This window comes from Tarenaya hassleriana, unplaced genomic scaffold (genome assembly GCF_000463585.1).
Source record: "Tarenaya hassleriana unplaced genomic scaffold, ASM46358v1 Cleome4, whole genome shotgun sequence".
Taxonomy (NCBI): Eukaryota; Viridiplantae; Streptophyta; class Magnoliopsida; order Brassicales; family Cleomaceae; genus Tarenaya; species Tarenaya hassleriana.
The window spans coordinates 3105753-3131708 of record NW_010966881.1 but is presented as its reverse complement, the minus strand read 5'-3'; the positions used below and the strand labels follow the sequence as shown (position 1 = coordinate 3131708).

Below are 25956 nucleotides of genomic sequence, written 5' to 3'. Positions count from 1 at the left end.
TCTTCCAGCGATCACCACCACCTTTTACTGGCAATCTGCCACTAGATATAGTTTCTCCCATTAAAGCTGGTGACTTTTAAGCAATAAATTGCTAATTTTGTGTCCATAATCCAATATGTATGTATGTATGTATGTATCTTGAGGGACTCTGTCCGTACAGGGACATTTTTTGGCATTCAGATTCAGTGAAACTAAGTCATACAAGATTATTCATTTTCCAGAATAACCGATCAGACATAAACCGAACATAAACAGTTTAACCGATTGATTTGTAGTTCCAAAATTTATATTTTATCATTTCTTTATGTTTTTGCACAGTTACAACCCAATTCAATGCAACCATGGAAAGGCGGACGCATCCGAATTTCAAGAAAAGTATATCCTTTCCACAGATTTATTACTGCTGAAAAGCTTCCGGATGAATCCGAAACTTCAAATTACCAACAAAGACGCAATGCAACAACAGAAATGACAAATGATGCACACCTCTTTTCGCAGATACAGAGTTTTTGCAGTGTCTAAAAGCTTTCACAAACAGATATACAGACAGTACACGGAGTGATGCTGCTCATCATCTAGTGTACTATTTGGCTCCCATCCGATTTTCTCTGAAAGAAAAGGGATCCAAGAAGAACGGCTAAGCCCGTTATCGCTATCGTGAAGAGAAGCCGTCTGTGCGAGACTTCGTTCCCTTGCCTTCTTCTCCTTCCGTTCGTCTCTCCTTCTTCCGCTCTCGCGTTCCTTCTGATCACAGAAAAAAACGCCCACAAGTGTTAACGGCAGGGCAAACACCATTTTATGCCATAGGAACAAAGGCTTAAGGCTGTAATAATGATCCGTAGGATCATGTCCATAATGCCTACAAGCTACATTGTGTATTTAAGGTTAATTGAACAAAGTGGCTTCTCCATTGCCAAGGGGTGAAACAAGAACAAGAAAGAAGCTCCCTCATGATAACGATAAAGAAAAAGCGAGAGAAAATTAGTCACTGCTTAATTACGAGGAAGGAACCAAAGTAATTTTTTAACACATGGTGTTGCTAAATCATGGACGCCTGCCTCTCAGAGCTCGTAAATCTAATAGTAAATCTAATCTTACAAAGCATAAGCTTGCTGGTCAACTTTGTCTTAGCCCGGATAATATGAGACGAGAGAGAGACTAAGTTTTTTTTTCCAGATCTTCAAAGCGTCATATACCGGAATGCTTCTAACTTTGAAACACTTAGAAGATTGAAAGTACGAAATAAAATGAAGTTAAATTAGAATATACCTGGATGATTCAACATTGTTGTCCACGATGCCAGGGCACCTAGTCTCGTGGTTATATCGTTCTCTCAATCTAACATAGCAATTGCACTGATAGCAAAGTTCTGTTCGATTACCGCATACTTCCTAAAATTTTAAAAAAAAAGGTAGATCAGGACCCATTCCTCGGTTTAAAAAAAAAGGGTAAAATCGATAAATTTTGCGTTAGAGTGCTTACCTGATGCTCAGCAAGATCAATGGCAGGCAATGGAAACTCACAAAATTCACATGTCACTATCCTCTGTGGACACTTTTCACCTTTATGAACGGCGAAAACCTCACGCTCTATGGTCTCATTACACAGCGTGCACGGTACCTTTGTAATGCAACATGAGGGTCGTAATAAAAATCATGAGAGAAGTAGCACTTAACCGCAATTTCAGACATCTAAACCCCGATCAGACTTAAGCTGAGACTGTAACAGCAACAACCAGATATTCGTAATTATTACAAAGGAAGACTTCAACACTCCGAAAACAAGCACAAGGCAAAAACTTGGCTGACTGTATCTAATAAGGATGAAGAAATTAATACACAAGGAACCAAAGTTATCAAATGCAACAGTGTCTCACGAGTTGTTCAAGGCCAGGTCAAGAGGAAAATTCACAAGCAGAACCACCATAGCAAAATATGCAACTCTATCTCAAAATCATATCTAGAGTACAACCTCAAGTATGAATTTTTTTCCAAGCTAACTAACACAGATTCTTGGAATCAGAGATACAAAGGTCTAGTAATATAGCACATATAACAAGTATGATCAGCAGAAAAATGAAAATTAACGTACCGGGGCATGCGTATTGGAAAAATGTTCCTCGGCATGCTTTTTAGGAACCATATCGCCACAGATCTTGCATTTGTCTAGATTCCGAGCACAATGCACTTGATGCAAATCAATATTCGCTGATGGAATATCTCTATCACTGAAACATTTAGCATTATTAGTACACTTGTTGAGGGACACTTAGGATTAACCATCAAAGTAAATGCTACATTGGACAATTCAAACCCATATTCCACATATTCGACAAGACAAAGCGCGATGAACATGAACACAATATAACAAACCAACCCTACTAATGCATCTAATCACAGCCAAGGGAACTACAGAAGCTAACCTTGGAAAACCAACAAAAGCATACAAAACTCTCAGTTGTAAATGGAAGTATAGCATTCGTAAAATGAAAAAGATGGTTTCTTGGCTTATGTATGGTGAATCTAGAGAACCAAATTTCGAAGAGTAATCACGATTCATTTCATCTCATTTCATTTATATATGAGTCATGTATTTTACCAGAGGCTATTAAAAAAGGCAACCAACAACATCCTGGAGGATTCATGATTCATCTTATATTATTACATAAGAGAAAAAGCCCCAACAAGTCATCTCTAAATATACTGTAACCACCGACAAATTCTTGCCTTAGCCAAAATATACATCCAAAGAGTGCGAGATCAGATGTATAAATTCGACCCACAAAATATCGCCAAACCGAATCCAACAAAACCACAAAATCTCACATGGTTGTGCAACTACCACGAAATCCCAAACTCAAAACCCAGAAAAATTCTCAATTACTCGAAACTTTCAGACCCACGACCGGCAGTAAGAGAAACGGGGCCGACAACACCGATCGCGCTGCCGTGTCCGAACATCGAATCGGATCAAACCACGGAACCAAACTCTAGCAATCAAACTGTTTTCGGAGAATCGTACCAGTGACTGCAAACGATGGTGATCTCTCCGGTAGCAGTCGACATCGGCAACAAAGCAAACAGCAAACTTTATCAGAATCAAACCAAACAAAAACACAGACCAGAAGATGGAAGGAAGGAAGCACGGAATCTGAATCGTGGAGAAGAAAATTTGCAGGAACTATGAATCAAACACGGAGCTTTAAATTTCGTTTCACGAGCTTCCTCAATTTTCCCAAATTTTTCAGATGCGAAAACGAGAACATTTAATAATCAGAGAGAGATTGAATTTAAATTATATAGTTCAACCAAACTTATGACCCTTATAGTATTTTAATAAAGATAAAAATAAAATAATATTCTCCCCACGCGCGCCTAAGACGCGCTCATGTAGTACAGCTTGTTGGATCGTAGCCGTACACGTGGCCTTTCTTCCACTTTGCAGCCGAAAGGAGTATAATGGGCCCTTCAATTTCCAATCTTCTAAGCCCAAATATGGTTGAGCCCAATCTAATTCGTTTGCATTTAAGCAACTTCATTTCGGCATCCCGTTTTTCTTTTATATTTGGTTTTGGATATTTTCAATATATATATAAATTATTTTCATCATTTTTATATCAATTTTCTATTCATTTTTCAATATTTTCTTATTTTGTATAAGGATATTTCTATTTATTCCGTTTTCAAGTATATTTCTATGTTCGAATCTTTTATTCATAAAATTACATCAATTCAATGTTTAAATAAAATATTTTCATCTTGTACATTTTATGTTTGTTTCAGATATTTTATATTTATTTCTTTTTCTAATCAAATTTTATTCATAAAAATTATAATGATTCATTTTCATATCAATTTTCTACTCGTTTTTAGGATATTCTCTGTTTGATTTCGGATATTTTTACATTTCGTTTATATTTTATTTCGAATGTTTTTATATTCATTTTTTATTCATAAAATTATATCACTAAGATCAATTTTCCATTCATTTTGAACATTCTTCATATCGATTCGAATTTTCAATTTAATTTTAAAAGGGTATTTATGTTTACTTTCTTTATTTTTCAATTATAGCGTATTTGTGTTTACTTTCTTTATTTTTCAAGTTATTTCATATTCAATTTGTATCCGATTAACTTAGTTTTAAAATATCATATGTAATTATATTTTAGATCAAATTCAATTTGAATATATTATATAATAATATTCAGTTCCTTTTGAACTAATTCTCATTCTTCCCAATCCCATCCCATCCCATCCCATACAATGAGATTTTCATGAGAAATCAATCAAATTCACTATAAGAATAAAACCCAAAATAGCATTGAATGGAATGCACAACATATGGCCATGGGGTCGGTCGTGTACTCAATTTGCATATATTTTTAGTGATTTTCCTATATGTTTTGCTATAATCCAATGAAAATAATGTCAATAAATCATATCCAAAAACCAAACTTACCATCGGAAATTATTGAGAGTTTATATAATAGTAGATTAGTTTATAATATAATCAGTAGAATGTCAAGAAATAATATTTGAAAATAATTGTGGAGAGTTCATAAAAAAAAATAGAATTTGAGTCATTTGAGGAAAGGGGGAAGGGGAAAAGAAGAAAGAAAAACATAGTTTACACAAGTTGCTTGATTGATTAATGCAGAATTTTTTATAAATAAAAAAAAAAATTAAAAGGCAGGACAGCCTTCAACTTCAACTCCTTCGGCAGTAGGACAAGAAGCAAGGGGGCAGTTCTCGCCATTAGAACCCCACCAAGAAATGGATATGTCGTTCATTGACAATGTGAAGTAAAGAAGCACTCCCATGAAAGCTAAACCAGCATCCAATGCGGCAGACAGAACATAGTTATACCTCTGCCACCAGCTTTTCCTGTACTTGAACACGAAATAGTTGAATATAACACCGATAATGATCCAGCAGTTGAAGTTTACGCTCGTTGCGGGTGGCATTGCGGCCGTTGACCCGAGAAGAACCGGAAGATTGATCTGAGATATCCATTTTTGGTTGGGAAACGCTTTGTGGAGAATCCAGACGATCAGAGGTCCTAGTGCACCGAAGAGGAAGAACCAGTTGAGCTCGGGGTAATTTCCGAGGTTTCCAAAGATTCTTCTCGGCCCGACTAATCCCCATATCACGGAAGCGTCGAAGAACACTCTGTCACCTGGACATGTCCACGGACTGTTTGGAGGAAGCAACTCTTTCTGACATATGTTTTCCACTGTTGTCAGCAAGTACCATGCTACTGATACGTTCACTGTCCCTGCTATGATAGTTCCTATGAACTAATTTTAAAAACAGATCCAAGAAATAGATCAGGATGTTTCAGACTACAAGAAATGATGGTGTTAGATTGTTCAAGAACGGATAAACGGGTCAATACCTGGACTAAGAACATCGATCTTGGCGGTATCTTCATGTAATGACCTAACTTGAAGTCATTGAGAAATGTAATGGCCTGTGACATGCTTATGTACCCATATGTCTTGAAACAGACATTAGCTATTGGTCGTCCAGGCAACAAGACACCCATGAGATATTCAGTGATTATGTTCAAACCCGGAGTCTGTTCAGTTCGAAGCAATCCAGAAAAAATGTTCAGAGAGAAAACTTGTTACAGAACTTACAGAGTCGGTATAGGTCTTGAGATCGTCAAAGCTCAAACAGATTTATGAAATTTAGATTTGAGTACCTGATTTGTCGTGGCGGTGATAATGCTGACCGGAACAGTGAAGGTTATGGCCATGACAGATGCGAGGAGGAGCCCCCACCATGGCATCTGGACCTGATCCTTCATGAATATGCAGAGAACAAGAGATAAAGCCAACGAGCCGATAAGCAAAGAGTGAAACCACCAGCTCGGAATGTCCTTATACTTCCTCATCAATCTTGTGTGGATATCCACTTTGTCCGAAGCTGAAGCTCGCAGTTGTTGCAGAATCCCCCTGAAACAAAGATTATATTCTCATCGAGAATCCATAAGAAGAGAAGCCGAGATGATAAACACAAAGTACACAAGAAGAAGAGCACCGAACTCACTTTCCATTGAACAGGGCTACATGAGTTAGTGTCGAGACAATTGCAGCGAAACCGATCCCATAAGTGAGAGAGAAGAACGTGCTGAGGTAAACCCTGCCCTCTCGGCCGTACGAAGGAATGTCGAGTTCAAACTCATCGTTCACAATGGCTGAAGTATTGTAAAGCTGCCCTTTTGAATCGAACAGATCAGAGGAGAAAATCGGGAACTTTTTGGCGTCATACATGTTTACGCCCCAATACGCTATCGGGATAAACATATACATGACCAACACATACCCGACGATAACGTTGACAATGGCGAAAAAGGGAGAAATAAGAGGGCTGCCAAGGTAAGAAGCTATGACAGACCAATCAAGAGCGAAAGCACCGAGACCGAGACCAGACATGCCTGAACCTATTTGCTGTGCAGTGACTGACTTGGGGAAAACCCAGCAAACCCATGAGATGGCTGATAATGTCGGAAACAAGTAGCCAGGGAAAATGTACCAGGCAAAGCTGCAAAGGAAAGCAATCAAGAAGAATTTCCCCCGAGACATCCTCTGGGTGTCCTTCTCGTGGAGAGCACTGCATTATACAGACAAAAAAACAGAACAGAACACCATGATTTTCTTCCACTGAGACAATATCATAAACAAGAGATGGGCATTCAGATTTTGTAAGAGTCTTACCGAAAGAGAGAAACTTGAAGCAGACTACTCGGCCACCACATCTGGGCAGGTTCAACCAGGAGCCTTCTCATAATACCTGCCCAACCATACCCAAGAACCTGGCGCGGAAGATCAAAGCGAATCAAAACACAGAAACTTACAAAATGTTACAGAGAAAACCCAGATGATCATTCTGCAAAAGCTGTAAGAGAATCTCAACTCAACCTGGGTTGTAATCACAAGCAACCAACTGGCTAGAAAACTAATATTTCTCTTGTAAAAGGCCTTGATGATATCGACGATGCCGACGGCGTAAGCCGTACCAGAGCCGTACCCAGCACCAGCATTGGCAAACATCGAGATCAGGACATGTTCCTTGACATTGAAGGGACCAGGATTGAGAGAAAACTCAAATGACCCGACCCGGAACTTCTTGTCGGGTAAAACACGAGCCATCATCTTCCCGATCGGTAAAGTCACAACTTGAATCGAGATCATGGAGATCATGAGAGGCTGAGTCCTGTACCCGAAGAACGTGTTGAGGAAGGAGAGAAGAACGCAGGAAAAGAGGCCAAGAAACCACATTCGAAATGTCCAAACGGGCAAGGACGGATCATCGTGGTTCGGAACCGTGAGACGAACCTCCTCAACGGGAGATTCGTCGTTATCGCCTTCTTCTTCATCGATCACTGGCTTCTGCAACTCGAGAGCCGCCATTGGAGGAGGACTAAGAGGAGATTGTCGATGGTTTATTAGGGTTATGCTTCCCCTTTTTTCCCCCTTTTTTGGGCGAGATTGTAACAGAGATTTGAGGATATGGTGAAGAGATTCAGTCGATATATATGTACGTGTCTGTGTCCTGATCTCGTTCGGATTCTCTGGTCTGTTTTTGGCTTCTCTCACTAAAGACCCGGATAAACATGACGCTGTAGTTTCCTACTCGTAAGCAGTCTCCTCACGCGGGAAATAAAACCGGGTCGGGTATTTTTTATTTATAAATTATTATTTATTATATTGGTTTTATCATTTGTGTTGTATTGTAGATTTATTTCTAAAAAACGAGTGTCTATATTTTTTATATTTTAGTCCATTTAAAGTGTGAATTTGTACGTTACTTTTTATTCATAAATTAACAAAAATAGAAAGATTGTTTCGGAATATATATATATATATATAGATAGATAAATAGAATATTCCACAATGGGTTTAGGGTTTGAATGCATGAGTGAGATGCTTCATATATTCATGGCCAAGAGAAAGGAATCTATGCTAATTGTGCGTTGATTAGGTAATTCAAGAAAGGAAGATTCTGTAATCATATCAGATACATAGGCAAAAATATTTTTCATATCTATTTTGGAATATCCTCATTTCCTTTTAGAAAAATCATATCAAATATAATTTTAAAATACAAAATCAACCGGATATAACCTGACAATATTGTATTTATAATTTTTTTTTGGTCAGATACCCATCGTAAACCATCAGATGGCATCTCAATAAAGTTTTGAGTAACGTTTAGTTGGTTAATAATCCAATAATCGAATTTTTAATCATAATCAAATCGAATTAGATATAAAATCGAGTATTAACGATTTCTATAAAATAGAAAAAACTGGATCCAAACCTAATAAAAGAATAACTGAAAAAATAAATTGTAGTTTTCTTTTAAAAAAAATTGAATATTTTTACCCGAATCGAAATATAATCGAATTGAATTCGAGCCAAACCCAAATAGATCACCCTGGTGATCTGGGATTAGAAATTTGAATTTTTATTTAATAAAAATAATTATATAATTCATTATTATCATTTTTAACTTTAAAATTTCACATAAGATACAACAATGGGAGGAAGGAAGGAAGAATAATCGATTAGAAACAATGGATTTTTAATTTACGATTGACTTCAAGAATCAAAAGATGAGAAATTTCCAATTTACGAATATCGTCTCTTAGGTTTCCCTGCGAGGAATTAATCCGTCATGGAAGCGTAATCTCTGCAAAATCGAAAACAAATAAAAAAAAATGTAAGCAAAAACTTGTAACTTTAAAATCCAAAAGATAGATTTGATTGATGTTCCATAATATTTGAGTTTGGTTTTGTAAATTAAGATTATCTAGAATTTGGGTTTGATTTTAGATTTTACATATGATTACAAACGATCATTCATATTCATTGTAAATTATAAAATCATCATTAATCTTTCTTAAAACTATGAAATAAAATTATCCATTTAAAAGAAACTCGAATTCATATATCGGGTATATAATGTTTTTGGATCCAACTAGTATACATTAGAAATATCGAGGGCGAATTTTAAATTTTTAGATTTGGAACGTTATTCAATATGGATCTTTGGAATCGAACTGTATCGAACCGAAAAAATATGGTATTTTTTCGAACCGAACCGTTTAAAATTATCGAATGATATTTTTTTTAAAAACCAATTTTTTTCTAAAATGAACCGAACAATTTTTTTTAAAAAGAATCCGAAAACTGAAAAAAAATAAAAGATCTAATTTTTTTAATAAAAACCGAAATCGAAACCGAAACAAACCGAATATAAAACTGATTAGTATATATTTTTGTAAAATCGCAAAAAAACCGAACCGGACGATTTTCAAACCGAATCTGAACCGAATACGAAAAGGTCACCCTAGATATCATATTCATATTCGACCCATACTCTAAATCCGTTTGATTAGACGTCGGACCAATGTAATGATATTTATTTATAAACGTTACGACGTTTTGTTACTACTAACCTTTTGTGAATGACCACAACGGTGCGGATTTCGCAGTTATCAAACCTGTCGGATAAAATGTTAGATCCGTAATTTAGAAAATTTCTTCGATTTTTTAATAAAAAAATCAAATGTTTTGTCAAAAAAAAGAAAAAGAAAAGAGATCGTCGACGATGCTAACCTCTTACACAAGTCATGTCCCGTGGGAACATGGGAATCGCCGGCGAGACCGTACAAAACATGTCGCAACATCATTCCATGGCTTACAATTGCGACCTCCTTTTCGGGTCTTTTCCATAACCTATGCTCCAGAATACATCGCTATATTAACAGTCGAACGAAAATTCTAACGTCTTATAGTATAATATATATATGTATATACTTTTTTTAATTATATGGTCAAAATTAAGGGTTAATTACCATTTCATGAATTCAGTTCCTCTAGCTAATAGCTCTTCTTCGGACTCCTGGACGTCAATTTTCCAAAGTTTGTCCTCTTCATCTTCCATCTGTATATATATATATATATTATCGAGAAAAGAGAGTGGGGGAAAAGGGTTATATAATAAACTTTCGTTTTATAAATGCGTTGGTGCGTAAAACAGTCATCATTCAAATAAAATGTAGATGGTGATTAATGATTATGATGAATTTGCTCACATATAATAATGAAGATCAAATTCTAAATACAAAGCTTCGTAAAATGTGTATACAAAAAATGCATTGGGCGAATACTTTATATTATTCTTCTAGAAATTAACACATCACAGTCTAACTGATAATATAGTCATAAAATCGTCTTAATATAAATGAACCTAATTAATATTTATAACTGGTAATAGATTTATAATATCGTCGTAATATAATTTATATCTATTTATATATCATAATCGGAGGAAAAGAGCAACCGAGGCGCCTGCCTGAGAGAAATCACTTTAGGTCGTCGACGTTGTAAACCCGTGCACCTTCCACTTCAGCAACACATGACCCGACATTTCTCGGGACTGAGATATCGACAAAGAGCCTTCTACCTCCAACCTCAGGACCAACAGAGGGAAGATCTTGTACTTGCTCTCTCAGGAACAATGGAGTCTTGGAGGCTGTGCTCGTAAAGATAACATCCGATTCTGCAGCAGAGGCAAGCATCTCGTCGAGGGGTTTGTATATAATTTCAACACCCTTCATCTCCTCACGGATAGGGCATTCGCTCACATCTCTCCTCATATTAGCCGGGCGAAGTCCCTGCAGTTTATATATATATATATATCAAAGATGCGTTAAATAAACGAACGTAAAAATTATGCCGTTAATTAAAAAGGCATACGATGCGGTTTCGAGCAAGCTCGAGAGCAACAATGGGAGGGCTGCTGGTAACAAGAGACTCATTCTGGCTTCCGAAAACTCCGACGGCTGTCTCCATAGCCCTAAATACATTCATGGAAACTCATTAGAATTGAAATTAGGGATGGACAATCGGATTCGGGCTAGGGTTTTATTATGTTTCGAAAACATTTGCCCAAATTTGATCCGAGTGTATATATTAGGGGTGTCAGTGTCTTGGATCAAAACGACTAGACCCGGAATAAACCCGAATTCGGGTTTGGATTTACAAAAAGGAAAGGGACAAGAGTCAAAGTATCAATATATGAATAGAGTGCATAAAATCTGAAACCCGACAAGGTAATTTCAAGATCCTAAGATCGGTCCGGTTTGAACCAATTTTTGTTAGGTAATTTCAAGATTATAAATGAAATTAAAACTTTCTCAAAGGGGGTTTAAGGCGACAGCGAGAACATTTACCTCGACAAGGGTGAAGTTATAACGAGCTCAATCCTCTTCATTACCCCGTTTTCTATAACTCGCTTACGCAAATTCTCGACCTTTTGGACAAAAGCATTATAGTGAGATAAGGCACAATCTTGTGTGCTTTTTTTGCTCGAGGAAATCAAGATATAATTAATAGAAATATTTGAGTTTTAAAAGTAAAAAGATACGAAAGCTAGTGAGTCAGATTCTTATAAAAGAAAAGCAAATAAAAACATAAAGATTAATGAAAATTATTCAAATGCTTTTGGATTATGATATCATGTCAAGTTTCGGATTGAGGGTTTTGGGTTTTAAGATTCACCTGTCGGCGACCGAGTTCTGCAAGAGGGGCGTCGAAGAGATGAGGAGACAAAACGGCATCCCTATCCTTCTGTGCTTCAACGTTGTTCATCGCATGTCCATGCCTCACCTTGTTTTTAGTGGTAAATCATTAGAAATCAAAACACAGTTTTTTATTCGAATGTTGTGTGTCTTTAATTACAGGACAATATTACTAGCTAAGGGTTATATTAAATTGAAATCAACAAAGGATTGAAATATATATGGCCCGACGGAAGACGTACGAAGTGTATAATTTTGCAGCTCTGCAAAGGGTACATGAACTTTGCTTCCATTTCTGCATATATTCACATAAATAAAAAGATTGCATTTATAGGCATGATATATATATATATACACACCCCCCGTCGAAAATGTATTAAATACTAGGTTAATTTAGATTAGATATCATCAAACTAAATCTAGAGTCTATATAGTATATAAATATAAATTTAACCAAAAAAAAAGTATATAAATATAAAGAAACGTACGAAAATATGTTTAGAATCATACCTGTAAGACTGTAGTCGGAGAGAGCAGAGGATTGTCAGTATAGAATTAAATTACGGGCCGCGTATATGAACTTCCCTAGTTTTTTTTATATTTATTTTAAATTGATTTAGAGATGGCATATATATAATTTCTTTATATACTCGAAAGAGTCAAACACTAGAGATTGAATTTGTGGGTAAACTTTTCAAACGTTCGACTTATTATATTCTAGAAATTTTCGTATACTGACGTAAAACAAGGTTCTACGTCGATGAATATTTTCTCCGTGTTTAGTGGAATTCTCATATTACTTATGCGCCGCGTTGCATGCATGCAATACCCATTTTTCTACGTACACCTCTCCATATATCAAATTTTTCTACCCTTTTTTACGTCAAAATAAATTAAAAACAAATATAATAATGACAAAAAAAAATCTAAAAAAAAAACACTGGACTTTTCAATTTTGACAAAAAACACAATAAATTATTGTAAATTTTCTTATAATCAATGCCGTCGATTTGTAATTAATTCATAGTTTAATACCCATGTATATATTTGTTATTTGCTAATTAATTAATATTCTGATAAACCATGACTGCGTAATTTTTAGTTTGCATGTTTCACGTACGGAAAGATATTTTTATGATATTTAAAAATATTCATACTCTCGTTTCTGTTCCAAATTCTTGACGATATTTCTTAATTATGTTTTCACATTTTTGCTTGGACTTGCTCTCTTTAGGGGTGGGCACGGGTCGGGTACCCCCAATTTTTAGAAAATCCCGTCTCGTCTTCATCATTACGGGTTTTACAAAAACATTATCTCATTCTTGGCTTCATAAAATCCGGGTACTTGTAGCTCGGGTTTAATAAGATTCTCGATCTTGTACTCGCGGGTACCCGGATCCATACGCCTTATAAAATTTTGAACTATGAAATGATAGATATACAAAGTACAAATGAGATATGTCAAAGTATAAAGAGAAAAAAAGTTTACGAAAAAGAGAGATGAGTAAAATTTTGAGAGAAAAATAATGGTTGATTCGGTTGCATAGAATAAGATTTGGAATGTTAGAATTTTTGTATAGAAAGGTTTAGAAGATAAAAAATGAACTAAAATAAAAGTATTTTAATAAATAATAAGAATAATTTAGACAAAAATATTATAAATATAAAGTATATTTTAGATTTTTAACAAATATATCGGGTACCCCGGGTACCCCTTGTAAAATAATTGAACCCCCACTCGGATTCACAGGTCAAAAATTTGGCTTTATTAATACTCGATCTCGTTATCGTTAATATTCAGGTACCCTTTATTCGGGTACTTGTTAAGCCGGGTACCTCTAAACCCCCGGGTTACGGGTTAAAACGCCCACCCCTAGCTCTCTTTGGTTGCTCGTATCCACGACATCCATTGGCAGGGTGTAAAACAAGCCTGACTCGTGGTTTGGTTCGCGAGGTAGATCAGATTTTTTCGAATCGAGCTCAAAATATTTTAGTCCAGAAAAAAAATAGATCAAACGAGCCAACTCGTCACGAAGCAGGCTTGTGGCGGGACACCTCGGCGAGTCCACGAACTGGCTCGTGAGTCGGGAAAAAAATCTTTTTTTATATATTTTTAAATATTTTATATAAAAATTATATTTTTATTAGATATTTAGTTTATTTTATTTAAAATTTAAAATTTTTATTATATTTATAATAATTTTTAATATTTATAATAATTTTTAATATTTAATTGTTAAAAATTTGGCCCGCGAGGTAAGATGGTTTTAATTGAACTGATCAATTTTTGGCTCGGTAAAAAACGGGTCGGATTGGATTGGGCTAAAATATTCTGAGTTCAGAACGGGCGAATGGACTGGATTGGACCAGCTTATTTTACAACCCTATCTATTCCATTCGATCGTAATTACTATTGCATGTCTTTTTTTGTTTGAAATATTAATTCAACTCCAATTTTTAAATGAAAGAATCTTTACTTTGGACCGTCTCAATCAACTTTATGTGTTATATAATATATGACCAAAAATTGACTCTACCCATAATTGACTTTGGCTCTTAGCATATGCGTAGAAAGTTGTGCATTTTTGTCTATATTTCACACGTCACGTAGACCCCATTGGACACTCCATTGCAATCGGATTTTTTTTTAATAAAATAAATGAATCCATATGGGAATCTTATAATATGTCAATATAAAGAATGGAACTTTCAATGTTTTTTTTGTTCTTTGTGTACTTAAAATCTCAATATTTGAAAAATCATATTTCTTTTATTACTTTTTTAAGTTTGGTTTCACTTAATGAAATTGTTTCTCCGGAAAATATCTTTCCGAAATCTTTTTTTCACCGAAAGGCTGCATCTTCACTGACTTTCCAAATTAATATATATATACACAAAGTTTCATGATAATATAAATAGAGAAAATCTTATAAAAATATCAAAATTTGCCTAAATATATAAATTTCAAAATGATAAAATAAATACCAATTTTAATTTATTTATACCAAAATAGATACTAATATTACTATAAATTAACATTGTAATCGATTTGGTATCTATTCGGTACAAACCGATAAATCGATGTATTTATTTGATAATTTAGAAATTGGGATATTTATATAATATATCTAGACAGTTTTTGGTGTTTTTTCATAAAAATATTATGTAATATTAAAAGATCAATCTGTGAAATGCCAGAACCATATTTTATAGAGTAATTACCATTTTCCACCGAAACCATTGAACGAAGCATACTATTTGTGAAATGCCAGAACGATATTACGAAAATAAACTTCGTGGAGCGTCACAAAGACCCTTTGGAATTTACTTGAATTATAGAATAATTTGATGCATTTATCAATTCAGTAGCAAACGCATTGATTTTTTTTATAAAAAAAAAGAATCATAAAAAAAATCCAATAATTTAAAGGTTAAAATAGTCCAATTAAGAACAACAGGTTTGAACTGAAAGAAAAAGCATCAAACACAGGACGAAGGCAGACGTCATTCTCTATAACCGCAAAGTGGTAAGCTCATAAACATTACGAAAAGGTAACAAACCCAAGACTCTTGTTTTCCCGCGAGCCAGAAACATGGAACAAAGATCTCTTTCACGACATTTCCTATCATTAATAAACACTTGCTTTGATGCGGATGAACATTAGAAGCGTCTTTCCTCGCGGATAAATGAATCGATAGATCCTACTCGGGACCTATACAACGAGTATATAACCCGGTAAGATCACTCTCTTACCCGGGTTTCTCGAGGTGGGACTGAATCTGAATCTGAAACCGAAACTCTTGTTCTTGTCCGAAGAGATACCTAGTACTTTACTTCTGCCCAACCTTTGCCCGGATTTTTTCCTCCAATATCGATAATTCTGTCTCGAGCCCGTACATTCTGTTCAGGGCGTGCATGTTCTCGAGGGTTTCGCTCAGAGTTCTACTGTCACCACCATCGCATCTCAAGTGCTGCATCGGACCGTGTAGAAGTTTGTTCACGATTCCCCGGCTGAGATCATCCACTGCTTTTTTTGTCTTCTTGTCGAGGTTGTCACCCATTTTCGACAAGCATTTCTCGAGCTCTGCAACTCTTATCCTCTCTGCGTAAGCCCTAAGTTTCTTGATTGTCGGAACTGTCTCCAATGAATCCCTCCAAGCTTCAAACTGCTTCGATTCCTCGGCAATAATGGCATGAGCTTCCATTGCTTTCCTTAGCCTGTCCTCTTTATTGGCAGCAACTACTTCCTTTAGGTCGTCGACGTTGTAAACCCGTGCACCTTCCACTTCAGCAACACATGACCCGACATTTCTCGGGACTGAGATATCGACAAAGAGCCTTCTACCTCCAACCTCAGGACCAACAGAGGGAAGATCTTGTACTTGCTCTCTCAGGAACAATGGAGTCTTGGAGGCTGTGCTCGTAAAGATAACATCCGATTCTGCAGCAGAGGCAAGCATCTCGTCGAGGGGTTTGTATATAATTTCAACACCCTTCATCTCCTCACGGATAGCGGCAACTTTCTCTTCACTTCGGTTCACAACCACCATTCTTGTGCAGCCCTTTGCAACCAAGTGTTTAATTACGAGCTTCCCCATCTTTCCTGCTCCGATTACCAGCATCCTAGCAGATGCATGGGAAGATTCCGGAAGCTTCATCAGAGCAAGTTCAACAGCAGCTGAACTAACCGAAACAGCTCCAGCAGCAATATTCGTCTCTGTTCTGACACGTTTTCCAACCGTGATCGCGTGTTTGAACAGCCCACTTATGCTCCTTCCAAACCCATTGACTCCTTGCCCGACTTTAACGACTTGTTTAACCTGTGCAAGGATTTGACCTTCCCCAAGAACAAGGGAGTCAAGACCAGCCGAGACTTCGAAGAGATGCTGGGTCGCGTCCTTGTTGTACAACAGAAAACGGTGGTCGCAGATCTCCGAAACTGGGATCCCACTTGTCTGAACAAAAGAAGTAAAGAGGATCACTTAGCATTTGCAGCTGATCCCAACACAAAAATGAATCCACTTTCAGAAACTAAACACAGGTTTCCACAAAACCCAAACCCGTAACTCCACTTCGAATTGGTTAAAACCTAACAATAACAATCACAAATCGTTCTGATTAGTTCAAGGACTTCGGGCCAAAAGCACGGGAAAAGGAATCACCTTTGACATCCATTCCGTAACTTCCTTGACTCCACGGTGCTGAGAAAGAGCCAGAACGTATATCTCCATCCGGTTGCAGGTGCTAAGGACAGCAGCTTCCTCAATGTGATTCAAACCGCACAATTCTCCGATAGCTCGAGGCCATTCAGCTTCAGGAATGGCGAGCTTTTCACGCATTTCAACAGGAGCCGTGTGAACGCTGAGCCCAATCACTATAATACTGCTTCTTTCCTTTGTATACCCTTTGTCACCCACAAACAATGAGATCATTATTCAGGGAAACAACAATGGCGAAGTTGGCTTCTATACACATTACAGAGTCCTTTACATACAATCTGAAAAACAATATAATGCGCCTAAATCATGAAGACTGACAGAAAAGAGAAACCAAAAGAGCCTAGAGATGAAACGTCATGAAACTAAGTATATGACATAAACAGTAAACCAACTCAAATCATCCCTCTTCATGATTATAGAATTTCGAATTCCACAAAGAAAAATCAAAGTTCAATGCTTTAATTTTGAGTGAATAGTGAATTCCAACAAAGAGGGACGCGATCTAAACACCGAATTCGTAGTGAAAACCCCAAAGATCGATGAAAGCCAAAACAAATTTCTAGCGATGAGGGTCAGAAAAACAAAAATTGCAATCGGGAAAACCGAGGGAAGAAGAGCAAACAATCGTACTGTCAGCGGCGGAAGACTTGAGCTGCTCAAGAGCGGAGATGCTGGACGCCATGGACGCTGAATCAGAGGAAGAGAGTTCGCAACGCGCTTTCTGGATAAGAACTTTCCGGCTCCGATTGTTCCTCGGAAGAACATGAACACCGAGGAGACACAAATTGGTCAACGAAGACGACGACGAAAGGTGATGATGTTGATTCAGAAACAAGGTCTCCAGCTTCGGACCAACGACAAACGCACTGGAAACAGCCATAGCCCCACACCGATCTCTCTCTCTCTCTCTCTCTCTCTCTCTCTCTCTCTCTCTCTCTCTCTCTAAGGGAAACACCCAAATCCTAGGAATCTGGAATGGGAGCGAACAAAGAGAGAGAGAAGAGGAAAAGGAGATAAATATGAGAATTGGAGATAAAATTCTTCTCCTGATCGAATCCGGCGTGTGGCGTAGTTGAAAAGGAAGAAGAGAAGGTTGAGGTCGGATCCGGGTCAGGATCCGAGACGGGTCAGAATGTTGACCAATTTGTAGATTTTTTAAATAAAATAAATTATTTAATTTTGTGATAAATAGATGAGAGAGAATGGGATTTTGGTGAAATGTGATTGGGCGGGTGGAGACCACGTTTTATCCCCACTTGATTTGTTCTCGTGGAATTTAATTCTTCACAATTTTAACTTCACAATTTTATTTTCTAAAAAACATTATATATATACAGATTTATATTATTAATTCTCCAATTGGTTATTTTTCTAGAAAAAAGGTTATCTAGTAAACATATTGTTATCATTTTCATCCTATAGTTAGATTAAAAATATGATATTGAATTGATTGATGTATTTAAATTTATAAAATCCATTATTACCCTTGAGTTTATTCATAAATAAATAAATAGATAATACCATCAAATAACAAAATTGTAATTTATACAAAATCTAAACAAATCGTCTCTCTATGATGTACATCTCTCTTTTAGGATTGGGCCAATAAGGTCCATTTGCAAAAGCTCTTGACATATTTGTTCACGTCTTTTTGGACCGAGGCCCGTCTATTTCTTTTTTCACCAATATTATAAATTTATTGACCGTGTATATTATCGATATTTTTTTTTATACAACCTGAAATTGCTTAATTCATTTAACAAATATTAATCTATATCTATTAAATAATAATTATAAAATAATCTTAATGTGATAATCAGTAATTAAATAAAAAGTAACAGTTTTGATTAAAAATGCGCAATTAATTAAAGCTGATAAATTTATAGTATTGCCGATTAATCAATTCGACTATCCACATCAATGAAAGTGAAAACTTGTCAGTATGAATAATAATAATAATAATAATAATAATAATAATAATAATAATAATAATAATAAACTCACAAAATGGTCACCAAAACGACAGTTCATCGTGTGTGTATATATAAACTATATATTGCTATTTTCTTTTAAAAGTGTATTGCAATGATTGTGTGTGGGTCCAAATTCTAAGAAATTGTAATATTTAATCATAGAGGATGTAATGCAATGGTCATGAATCATGCTTGTATTTCTGACACTTTTAAAAAAAAAATAAACAAATAATAATACTAATAATCATTGTCATAATCATATAAAATTTGGCAATTTAATGCCACGTGTTTGTTGCACTCTAATTTTATATGAACATCTTCATATCATATGCCTATGAACCATACATACATACATACATACGTACGTACGTACATATATAACGACCATTTAGGATAGTTATTTGTTTTTTTATGTGTTAGATTAGATGTTATAAAACTTATATCTATTTTATTTTGGAATTCGAATTTTATATGAAAATATATATATTTATTAAATTTTGTGTCGGATTTTATTATATTTGAATTCAATTTTGATTATAAAATTATAATTTTTATATAAAAAATAGTTTTAGTTTCTTATTTTACAATTTCCTTTTCAATTTGTTTTGATTATATTAATTTGATTTTTAAAAAATATTTTCAATCAAAATTTAAATAAATCTTGATTCAAATATGATTCTATGTTATGTCTGATAGATGTTTATTAATATCTCTAATTCTTTTGCAGTAGGTTTTTTGTGTAACAATTTATTGGAATTGGTAATTCCATGTGAGACGATCATTTCCTGACCCACATGAACAAAATCTTGGATAATGTGCTTTGGCACAAAGTTGGCTTTTGATTGAACAGTGTCACACTAACCACTACCCCAAGTGACCACCTCCATGCAATTCACGAGGGATAAAAATTGTTTGGTACTTGAATTTTAAAATGGTGAAAAAACATATTTTTAAACTTTTTTGTTAAACAAATTTATTCCAAAATTTATAAAATATATAATTATAATTTTTAAATTTGTAAGATGTGTTATTATAATTCGTAAATTTGTTATTTGGTATGGAAAATTTTTTTGACGATAATGATTTATATATTAGTTAGAGAATTATAATGATATATTTTGTAAATTTGAGAATTATAATTAACGTATAAATTTAGAAATAATTTTATTAGACGAAAAGTTTAAAAATTTATTTAAAACCAATTTACATATTAATTTTTTTTTATAGATTTTCATCACAGCATGTCCGGAAAAATTCAATATCACAAGTACCAATAAATAGTAAAATCGTAAATATACTGAATAATGAGGTCGAATTAGTCCACCTTCTTCGCCACCTTTTCCCCTTCTTTCTGCTTTACTCTCTCACAAGCAAGCCACGAGTCAGTCCTCTCAGAGAGAGGTTGAAAGATGACCAATCCTAGTGAAGATCGCCGCCCCCGTCCTCCGGCGACTCGTCCGCCGCCGCACCATCCCTCTCGGCCGGCAGCATCGACGGCAGCACAGTCGAAAGTCTCGAAACGTATCCTCCTCCGCGTCGCCTCCGTGGCCTGCGGAATACAGTTCGGATGGGCTCTTCAGCTCTCGCTTCTCACGCCGTACGTGCAAGAGCTAGGGATTCCACACGCGTGGGCGAGTGTGATTTGGCTCTGTGGTCCGCTCTCGGGCTTGTTCGTGCAACCCCTCGTAGGGCACAGCAGCGACCGGTGCACGAGCAGGTTCGGCCGTCGCCGTCCGTTCATCGTCGCCGGAGCTGTGTTGATCGCCATCGCGGTGTTGATCATCGGCCACTCGGCGGACATCGGTTGGGCGTTTGGCGACAGAGAAGGGAAGATTCGAACGAGAGCGATTGTGGCGTTTGTTTTCGGGTTTTGGATCCTCGATGTTGCGAATAACATGACTCAGGGTCCTTGTAGAGCTCTTCTCGCCGATCTCACTGGTAATTTCCTTACCGATTCGATCTTTGATGATCGTCTATCTTACTTTGACTGCACATGGTGTCGACAGAGTCCTAAATTCCGTCTTCTTCGATCCTGGAAACTGCTCTGATTTAAACGAAGCTTTGTAGTTTGAGTTTATTCAAACCTTGCTTTTTCTGGATGCACTCACATGCAGAAGTATACCTATGTGTGCACATAGACATCATACAAAAACAAAAGAGACACTTGCCTATTTTGTATGAACACTCTAATAATGAAACATGGAACATGTTGTAGATTTTGTCTGTCTTGGGGATTCACGTCAATCTTATAATCAAAAGGGTCCCTTGTTTATCCATTTTGCTGCTTCACTATCATCGAGTCACAAGTGTACGAGCCCGTAAACACGTTTTCCTCATGGAAAGAGGTTCTGAATTGAGCGAAAATGGTTTCTTACGTTTCATGAATTCGAAACTTTTTGTTTAGGAAGAAAAATGCTTTATGAAGCTTTTGTGGATCTTAGGAGCTGAGGAGATGAATAAGGGCACTGGGATTTGAAAGCTTTGTGAAATCGTTCACATGGACTTTCTAGAGAAGTTGATTAACTAATCCCGTTCATCAGAGTGGACAGAGCCATTTTAATGATGTCTTCTGTTGCTTTATAATATCGTACAACTCATCAACCATTGAGCTGTTGGGTGGTCAGATCCAAGAACAGGTTTAACATTGCAAGAAATTTTTTAGGTGTTCCATTTTAGTTGTATATGTGTTGGGCATATTTTTCAACATATTCCTCTTGACTGTTTCATTTATCTTGTTGTTACCTCTGTTAAGAAAGTAGCTGCTAATATTAGATAGAAGCTTCCCCGTGGGTCTATCTTCATCTCCTTGTTTGATGTTTTAGATAAAAGCCTATTGTCAAGGAATCTAGTGATAATTGTTGAGCCCTTGCTTTAGGAAGCTTTATTTCATACTTTGTTTACTTGAGTAAATGCTCCAAATATGTGAGACTGTTCGTTCTATGCCTTCTATGTAGCCTGCTATCCAAAGTACTTCGATCTGCTTTAATTTGCTCCGACTTCTTTCATTTCAGAGAATGACCACCGCAGGACCCGAGTAGCAAACGCTTACTTCTCACTCTTCATGGCTATTGGCAATATTCTTGGCTACGCCACTGGATCTTACAGTGGTTGGTATAAAGTCTTCCCATTCACGAAGACTGTTGCATGCAATGTGGAATGTGCCAATCTCAAGGCTGCCTTCTACATAGACGTAGTGTTTATTGCAATAACTACGTGCTTAAGTGTATCTGCAGCTCAAGAGATACCTCTTTCTTCGCTGCCTTCCGAAGCACATGAGGGATCCAGTAGCACCCAGGAAGCTTTCATGTGGGAATTATTTGGGACTTTCAAATATTTCCCAGGAATTGTTTGGATAATCCTGCTGGTTACAGCATTGACTTGGGTCGGTTGGTTTCCGTTTATTCTCTTTGATACTGATTGGATGGGTCGGGAGATCTATGGTGGAGAACCAAACCAAGATCCTTATTATAGTGCTGGTGTCAGGATGGGTGCACTTGGTTTGCTGTTGAATTCTGTTTTTCTTGGAATCACTTCTGTGCTCATGGAGAAACTTTGCAGAAAGTGGGGGGCTGGTTTTGTATGGGGAGTGTCGAACATCCTTATGGCTCTTTGCTTTCTTGCTATGATTGTGACCTCCTTTGTTGCATACCATCTGGGTTACCTCGGCCATGGTTCACCACCTGCTGGCATTGTATTTACCGCACTATTCATTTTTTCGGTTCTTGGCATTCCATTGGCGGTGAGTCATCAATTCAGCAGTTCTGGTTGGATTTTTTATTTACATTTGGAAAGAAGCAAGTGAAGGACTCTAACTGGTTTTGTGATTGTTGTCATCATTATTATGTATTATCTAGGAGGAAGCATCATGACACTATTAGTTTCTCATGCTCATTTAACCTCGTTCACATGCTGAAACTTTATTTGCCCAGTAAACTAATGCTCGGCTGATACTTATCTGCAGATAACCTACAGTGTCCCATATGCATTGATTTCTATTCGTATCGAGGCGTTGGGACTCGGCCAAGGTGTGCATTCCCTTTTCCGTTACGTTTGCTGCATTAACTCAAAGGTGGATTGTGTTTCTTATCATAAGCAACATTGTGGCAGGCTTGTCCTTGGGAGTGCTGAATTTAGCCATTGTGATCCCACAGGTTTGCATCTGTTCTACTATCTGTTGTAATGTTATAAATTGCAGCCAACCATGTGTCCTATCATTTCAACACGTCCGCCTGATGATATGGAAGTTCATGTCATTGGCGGTGCATCCTTGCTCTGCCATGGTTCTGAAAGATAGATAAAACACCTTCTGGTTTTGACTTTTAATTATTGATTTGATTGGCAGTGAGGTTATTCGTTATAATAACTTCCAAAGTGCAGATTAGGTAGCTTGCACAATTAAATGTGCAATTTTCAGGATTTGTTAGTGGCTTGCTATTTACCTCCAGGTTTATGGCGTCACTTTGTTTCCTCGAACTATTGGTATCTTCAGATGTTGGGGCAATCGAATACAATTCTTTAGGTGCAGAACTCGTCTAAATTCCCGATGAAGGAGTCCATAATTTTCATGATGTTTTTTCGGGGAACTGTCATAATTTTTTTGGGAATTGAATTCTATAAAATCTAATCACTGATGCTCCTTAGCTAGCTTAGTGGTAGAGTGATCAGTTGAGCTGGCTCATGCAACTGTATTGTGCTGTTCAAGATCACGAGCTGAACAAAGATATTGCCAACAGTCTGCGGATCACTGCAACTGAATCCATCGTATTTAAAGACAACAAAAAAACAGGATTTTCTCTTAAATGGTGAACTATACTTTCATGGATTATGACAGAGTTTTGGGGTCTTGATAAGCACAATTATTGATGCATTTCATTGCTGCATTTGAGTCATGTATTCTCTCAACGAATAATGTCACCAATTCATACACTTTCTCGATTTGTCGGGTTAACAAAGTACTGTGTTTCTCTAGGTTATCGTGTCTGTAGGTAGTGGCCCGTGGGATCAGCTGTTTGGAGGTGGGAATTCACCAGCCCTTGCGGTAGGAGCTGTTGCAGGCGTTATTGGTGGAATTGTGGCCATCTTGGCTATTCCTCGAACTAGGGTCCAGAAGACAACGCCTCTCCCATGAATTCCTTTCATTGCACAAGGTATTCTTCAAAGTTTCCTTTCTCACTGTCAGTATTATTGAGATCTTATGATGTTCACGTGGAAACTTATTGATTATTTGCACTTTTGGGTTTCCACTGATTGGTAAAATGGGTTGATGCAAAAGGTGGACAATACTGAACAACGATTAGAGGGTCCATATGACGGAACGGTAAACGGGAGTTTAAAGGCATGTTGGAGAGCATGTACCAACAATTTTATGCTTGAAGAAATGACCCAAGAGATTGCAATTTGACGCCGTCCTTGTCATGAAAAATGCATGAACAGCTGACAGTCACTGTGGCTAAACCCGGTATTTGTCTAGGACCTAAGCCCTAACTCTGGGCTGCGATCCTCGTCAATAAAGGGGCCATTGAAGTTTGCAATGAAAAAATGACGTCACTGAATTCACAAGGTATTTGCATCTCTCCTTTTATCGATGTCCTGATTCGTTTTTTTCTTCATCGGGTTAATCCTTGCCTGTTCCACTGTTATTTGCTTGCTTTCCCATTTCCATGTACATTCAAAGTATTAAATGTTGTGTAATCATGTCTGCTGCTTCTGCGTCTGCCTAACTCTTTCGAAACAAAGTCTCCGGATCTGTTCTCTTTAGTCATTTTAGTGAAGAAACCTTATTACTGTAGTAAAATTCACGGTATCTTTGCGTCGATCTGATGAAATATCCGCATTGTATCATCGATGATTGCTCGTTTTATGCATCGAGCATCTTTTAGTGAATGCTGCTTTATGAAGGTATTTTTCCTAACAATGGCGGGCAGTGTTTTTGCTTTACAAGCTTTTGCTTAAACCTGTTTGAAGATGCCTGCTCGGGTAAATATTCGACCCGAAAACAGCAAGTTAAGATGCTTCTTTTAGCCGAGTCATTTCTTTATCGGTCGTGTTGGCACGGAACATCGTTTTTTTTGTTTGGAAAAGGCGAGAAGAAAAAATCGATCCTTAAGGGCATCGGAATATCGTTTGCTTCTGAGATTTCTGCAAGTTAGATGCTTGTAGACACCATGGCTTCAGACAGAAAACCTCGCTTTACATGCTCTCTTGTCTTTGCCTTAGTTTTTTTTTCACCCTTTAACGTGTTTTTTGTCAATTGAATCAAAGCATCTGTCTTTGGTTAGGCACATCCCAAGTTGGCCTTATGGATTCTGATTCTTTCTTGGTCTTGTTCTCGTTCATCTCCCTTTGTCACTTTGGCTCCATGCATGAACGAGAGGTATAAGGATATTACTGTAATTAAATATATTTAGGGTTTTATTCTATTATTTTTTTCTACTGTAGTTTTTTTTAGAAACAATAGTCTAAAAAAGTCCATATAAAATCCAACTTTATCATTTCTATATAAAATCGTGAATTTTATAAATCTTTTCATATTTTTTTATGTAATTATTGGTTTTACGAATGTTTAACTGCCATATAAAATCATGAACTTTTGAATTTTGCAGGATTATAATAAGATTAATAAAATTCATAATTATGTATAGAAATTACAACATTCGTTTTTATATGTTTTTTTTTTTAAAATCGTGATTTTTGAAGTTATTTTTCTTTTTTTTTATTTCTATAAACTGAAGATAATAACAGTGATAAAAACATTAGGTTAGAAACCTGCTTAATTATAATAACATTTTTGTACATCACTCTATAGTTATCCGTAATTTCTCATAACACGTGCGCAAATATTGGATTTTGGATCAAAACAGAAGAAATTTGGTTTACATTGGATTGGAAGGTGTCATTTTGTGTTTAGTCGCAGCCATTTATTTTTTTTGTGTTCGTTGGACTCCGACTGTTTTGGTTCGTTCCGATGACAACACAAGTCAATGTAATGTAATAACGAACATTTTTGTTAGCATTAATGAAGGATTTGGTCCAATTAAATCGGTTTTAAATAATATTTAACAGCTTGGTTTTGTTTTTAAAATCAAATTTTATTGAATCATAATTAAACATGAACATAATTAGCAACATTATTAAATATAAGGAAAAAAACTATATAATTTACTAAAAT

At 36.4% G+C, this 25956-nt stretch overlaps 5 protein-coding genes across 6 annotated transcripts; 1 reads left to right on the top strand and 4 right to left on the bottom strand.

The window, feature by feature from the left end:
* Nucleotides 1–364: 364 nt before the first annotated feature.
* LOC104823690 (XIAP-associated factor 1) lies at nt 365–3298 on the bottom strand. The gene is made up of 5 exons (XM_010555372.2): nt 3022–3298; nt 2092–2227; nt 1483–1620; nt 1270–1391; nt 365–744 (listed from the first exon to the last, which is right to left on the bottom strand). Exons 1-5 carry the CDS (start codon nt 3063–3065, stop codon nt 576–578), a joined length of 609 nt encoding a protein of 202 aa, XP_010553674.1. The 5' UTR covers nt 3066–3298; the 3' UTR covers nt 365–575.
* A 1265-nt stretch (nt 3299–4563) lies between these two features.
* LOC104823689 (oligopeptide transporter 2) lies at nt 4564–7586 on the bottom strand. Its single transcript, XM_010555371.2, has 6 exons — nt 6926–7586; nt 6722–6819; nt 6054–6617; nt 5707–5959; nt 5398–5580; nt 4564–5299 (listed from the first exon to the last, which is right to left on the bottom strand). The coding sequence occupies exons 1-6, from the start codon at nt 7415–7417 to the stop codon at nt 4685–4687; spliced, it is 2205 nt and encodes a 734-aa protein (XP_010553673.1). The 5' UTR covers nt 7418–7586; the 3' UTR covers nt 4564–4684.
* Nucleotides 7587–8654: 1068 nt separating this feature from the next.
* On the bottom strand, nt 8655–11888 carry LOC104824555 (phosphoglycerate mutase-like protein 1). The gene is made up of 9 exons (XM_019203648.1): nt 11838–11888; nt 11576–11683; nt 11248–11327; nt 10772–10871; nt 10650–10689; nt 9868–10024; nt 9629–9748; nt 9462–9513; nt 8655–8699 (listed from the first exon to the last, which is right to left on the bottom strand). The coding sequence occupies exons 1-9, from the start codon at nt 11886–11888 to the stop codon at nt 8655–8657; spliced, it is 753 nt and encodes a 250-aa protein (XP_019059193.1).
* A 3201-nt stretch (nt 11889–15089) lies between these two features.
* LOC104823688 (glutamyl-tRNA reductase 1, chloroplastic-like) lies at nt 15090–17912 on the bottom strand. Its single transcript, XM_010555370.1, has 3 exons — nt 17446–17912; nt 16759–17000; nt 15090–16551 (listed from the first exon to the last, which is right to left on the bottom strand). The coding sequence occupies exons 1-3, from the start codon at nt 17693–17695 to the stop codon at nt 15427–15429; spliced, it is 1617 nt and encodes a 538-aa protein (XP_010553672.1). The 5' UTR covers nt 17696–17912; the 3' UTR covers nt 15090–15426.
* A 2217-nt stretch (nt 17913–20129) lies between these two features.
* LOC104823687 (sucrose transport protein SUC4-like) lies at nt 20130–24495 on the top strand. Of its 2 annotated transcripts, none has more exons than XM_010555369.1 (6): nt 20130–20726; nt 21800–22527; nt 22750–22813; nt 22896–22939; nt 23758–23935; nt 24061–24495. In XM_010555369.1, exons 1-5 carry the CDS (start codon nt 20198–20200, stop codon nt 23914–23916), a joined length of 1524 nt encoding a protein of 507 aa, XP_010553671.1. In that variant the 5' UTR covers nt 20130–20197; the 3' UTR covers nt 23917–23935; nt 24061–24495. The 2 variants fall into 2 exon arrangements, with proteins under 2 accessions (XP_010553671.1, XP_019059377.1); XM_019203832.1 differs by having other exon boundaries at nt 24048–24495.
* The last annotated feature ends 1461 nt before the right edge of the window (nt 24496–25956 follow it).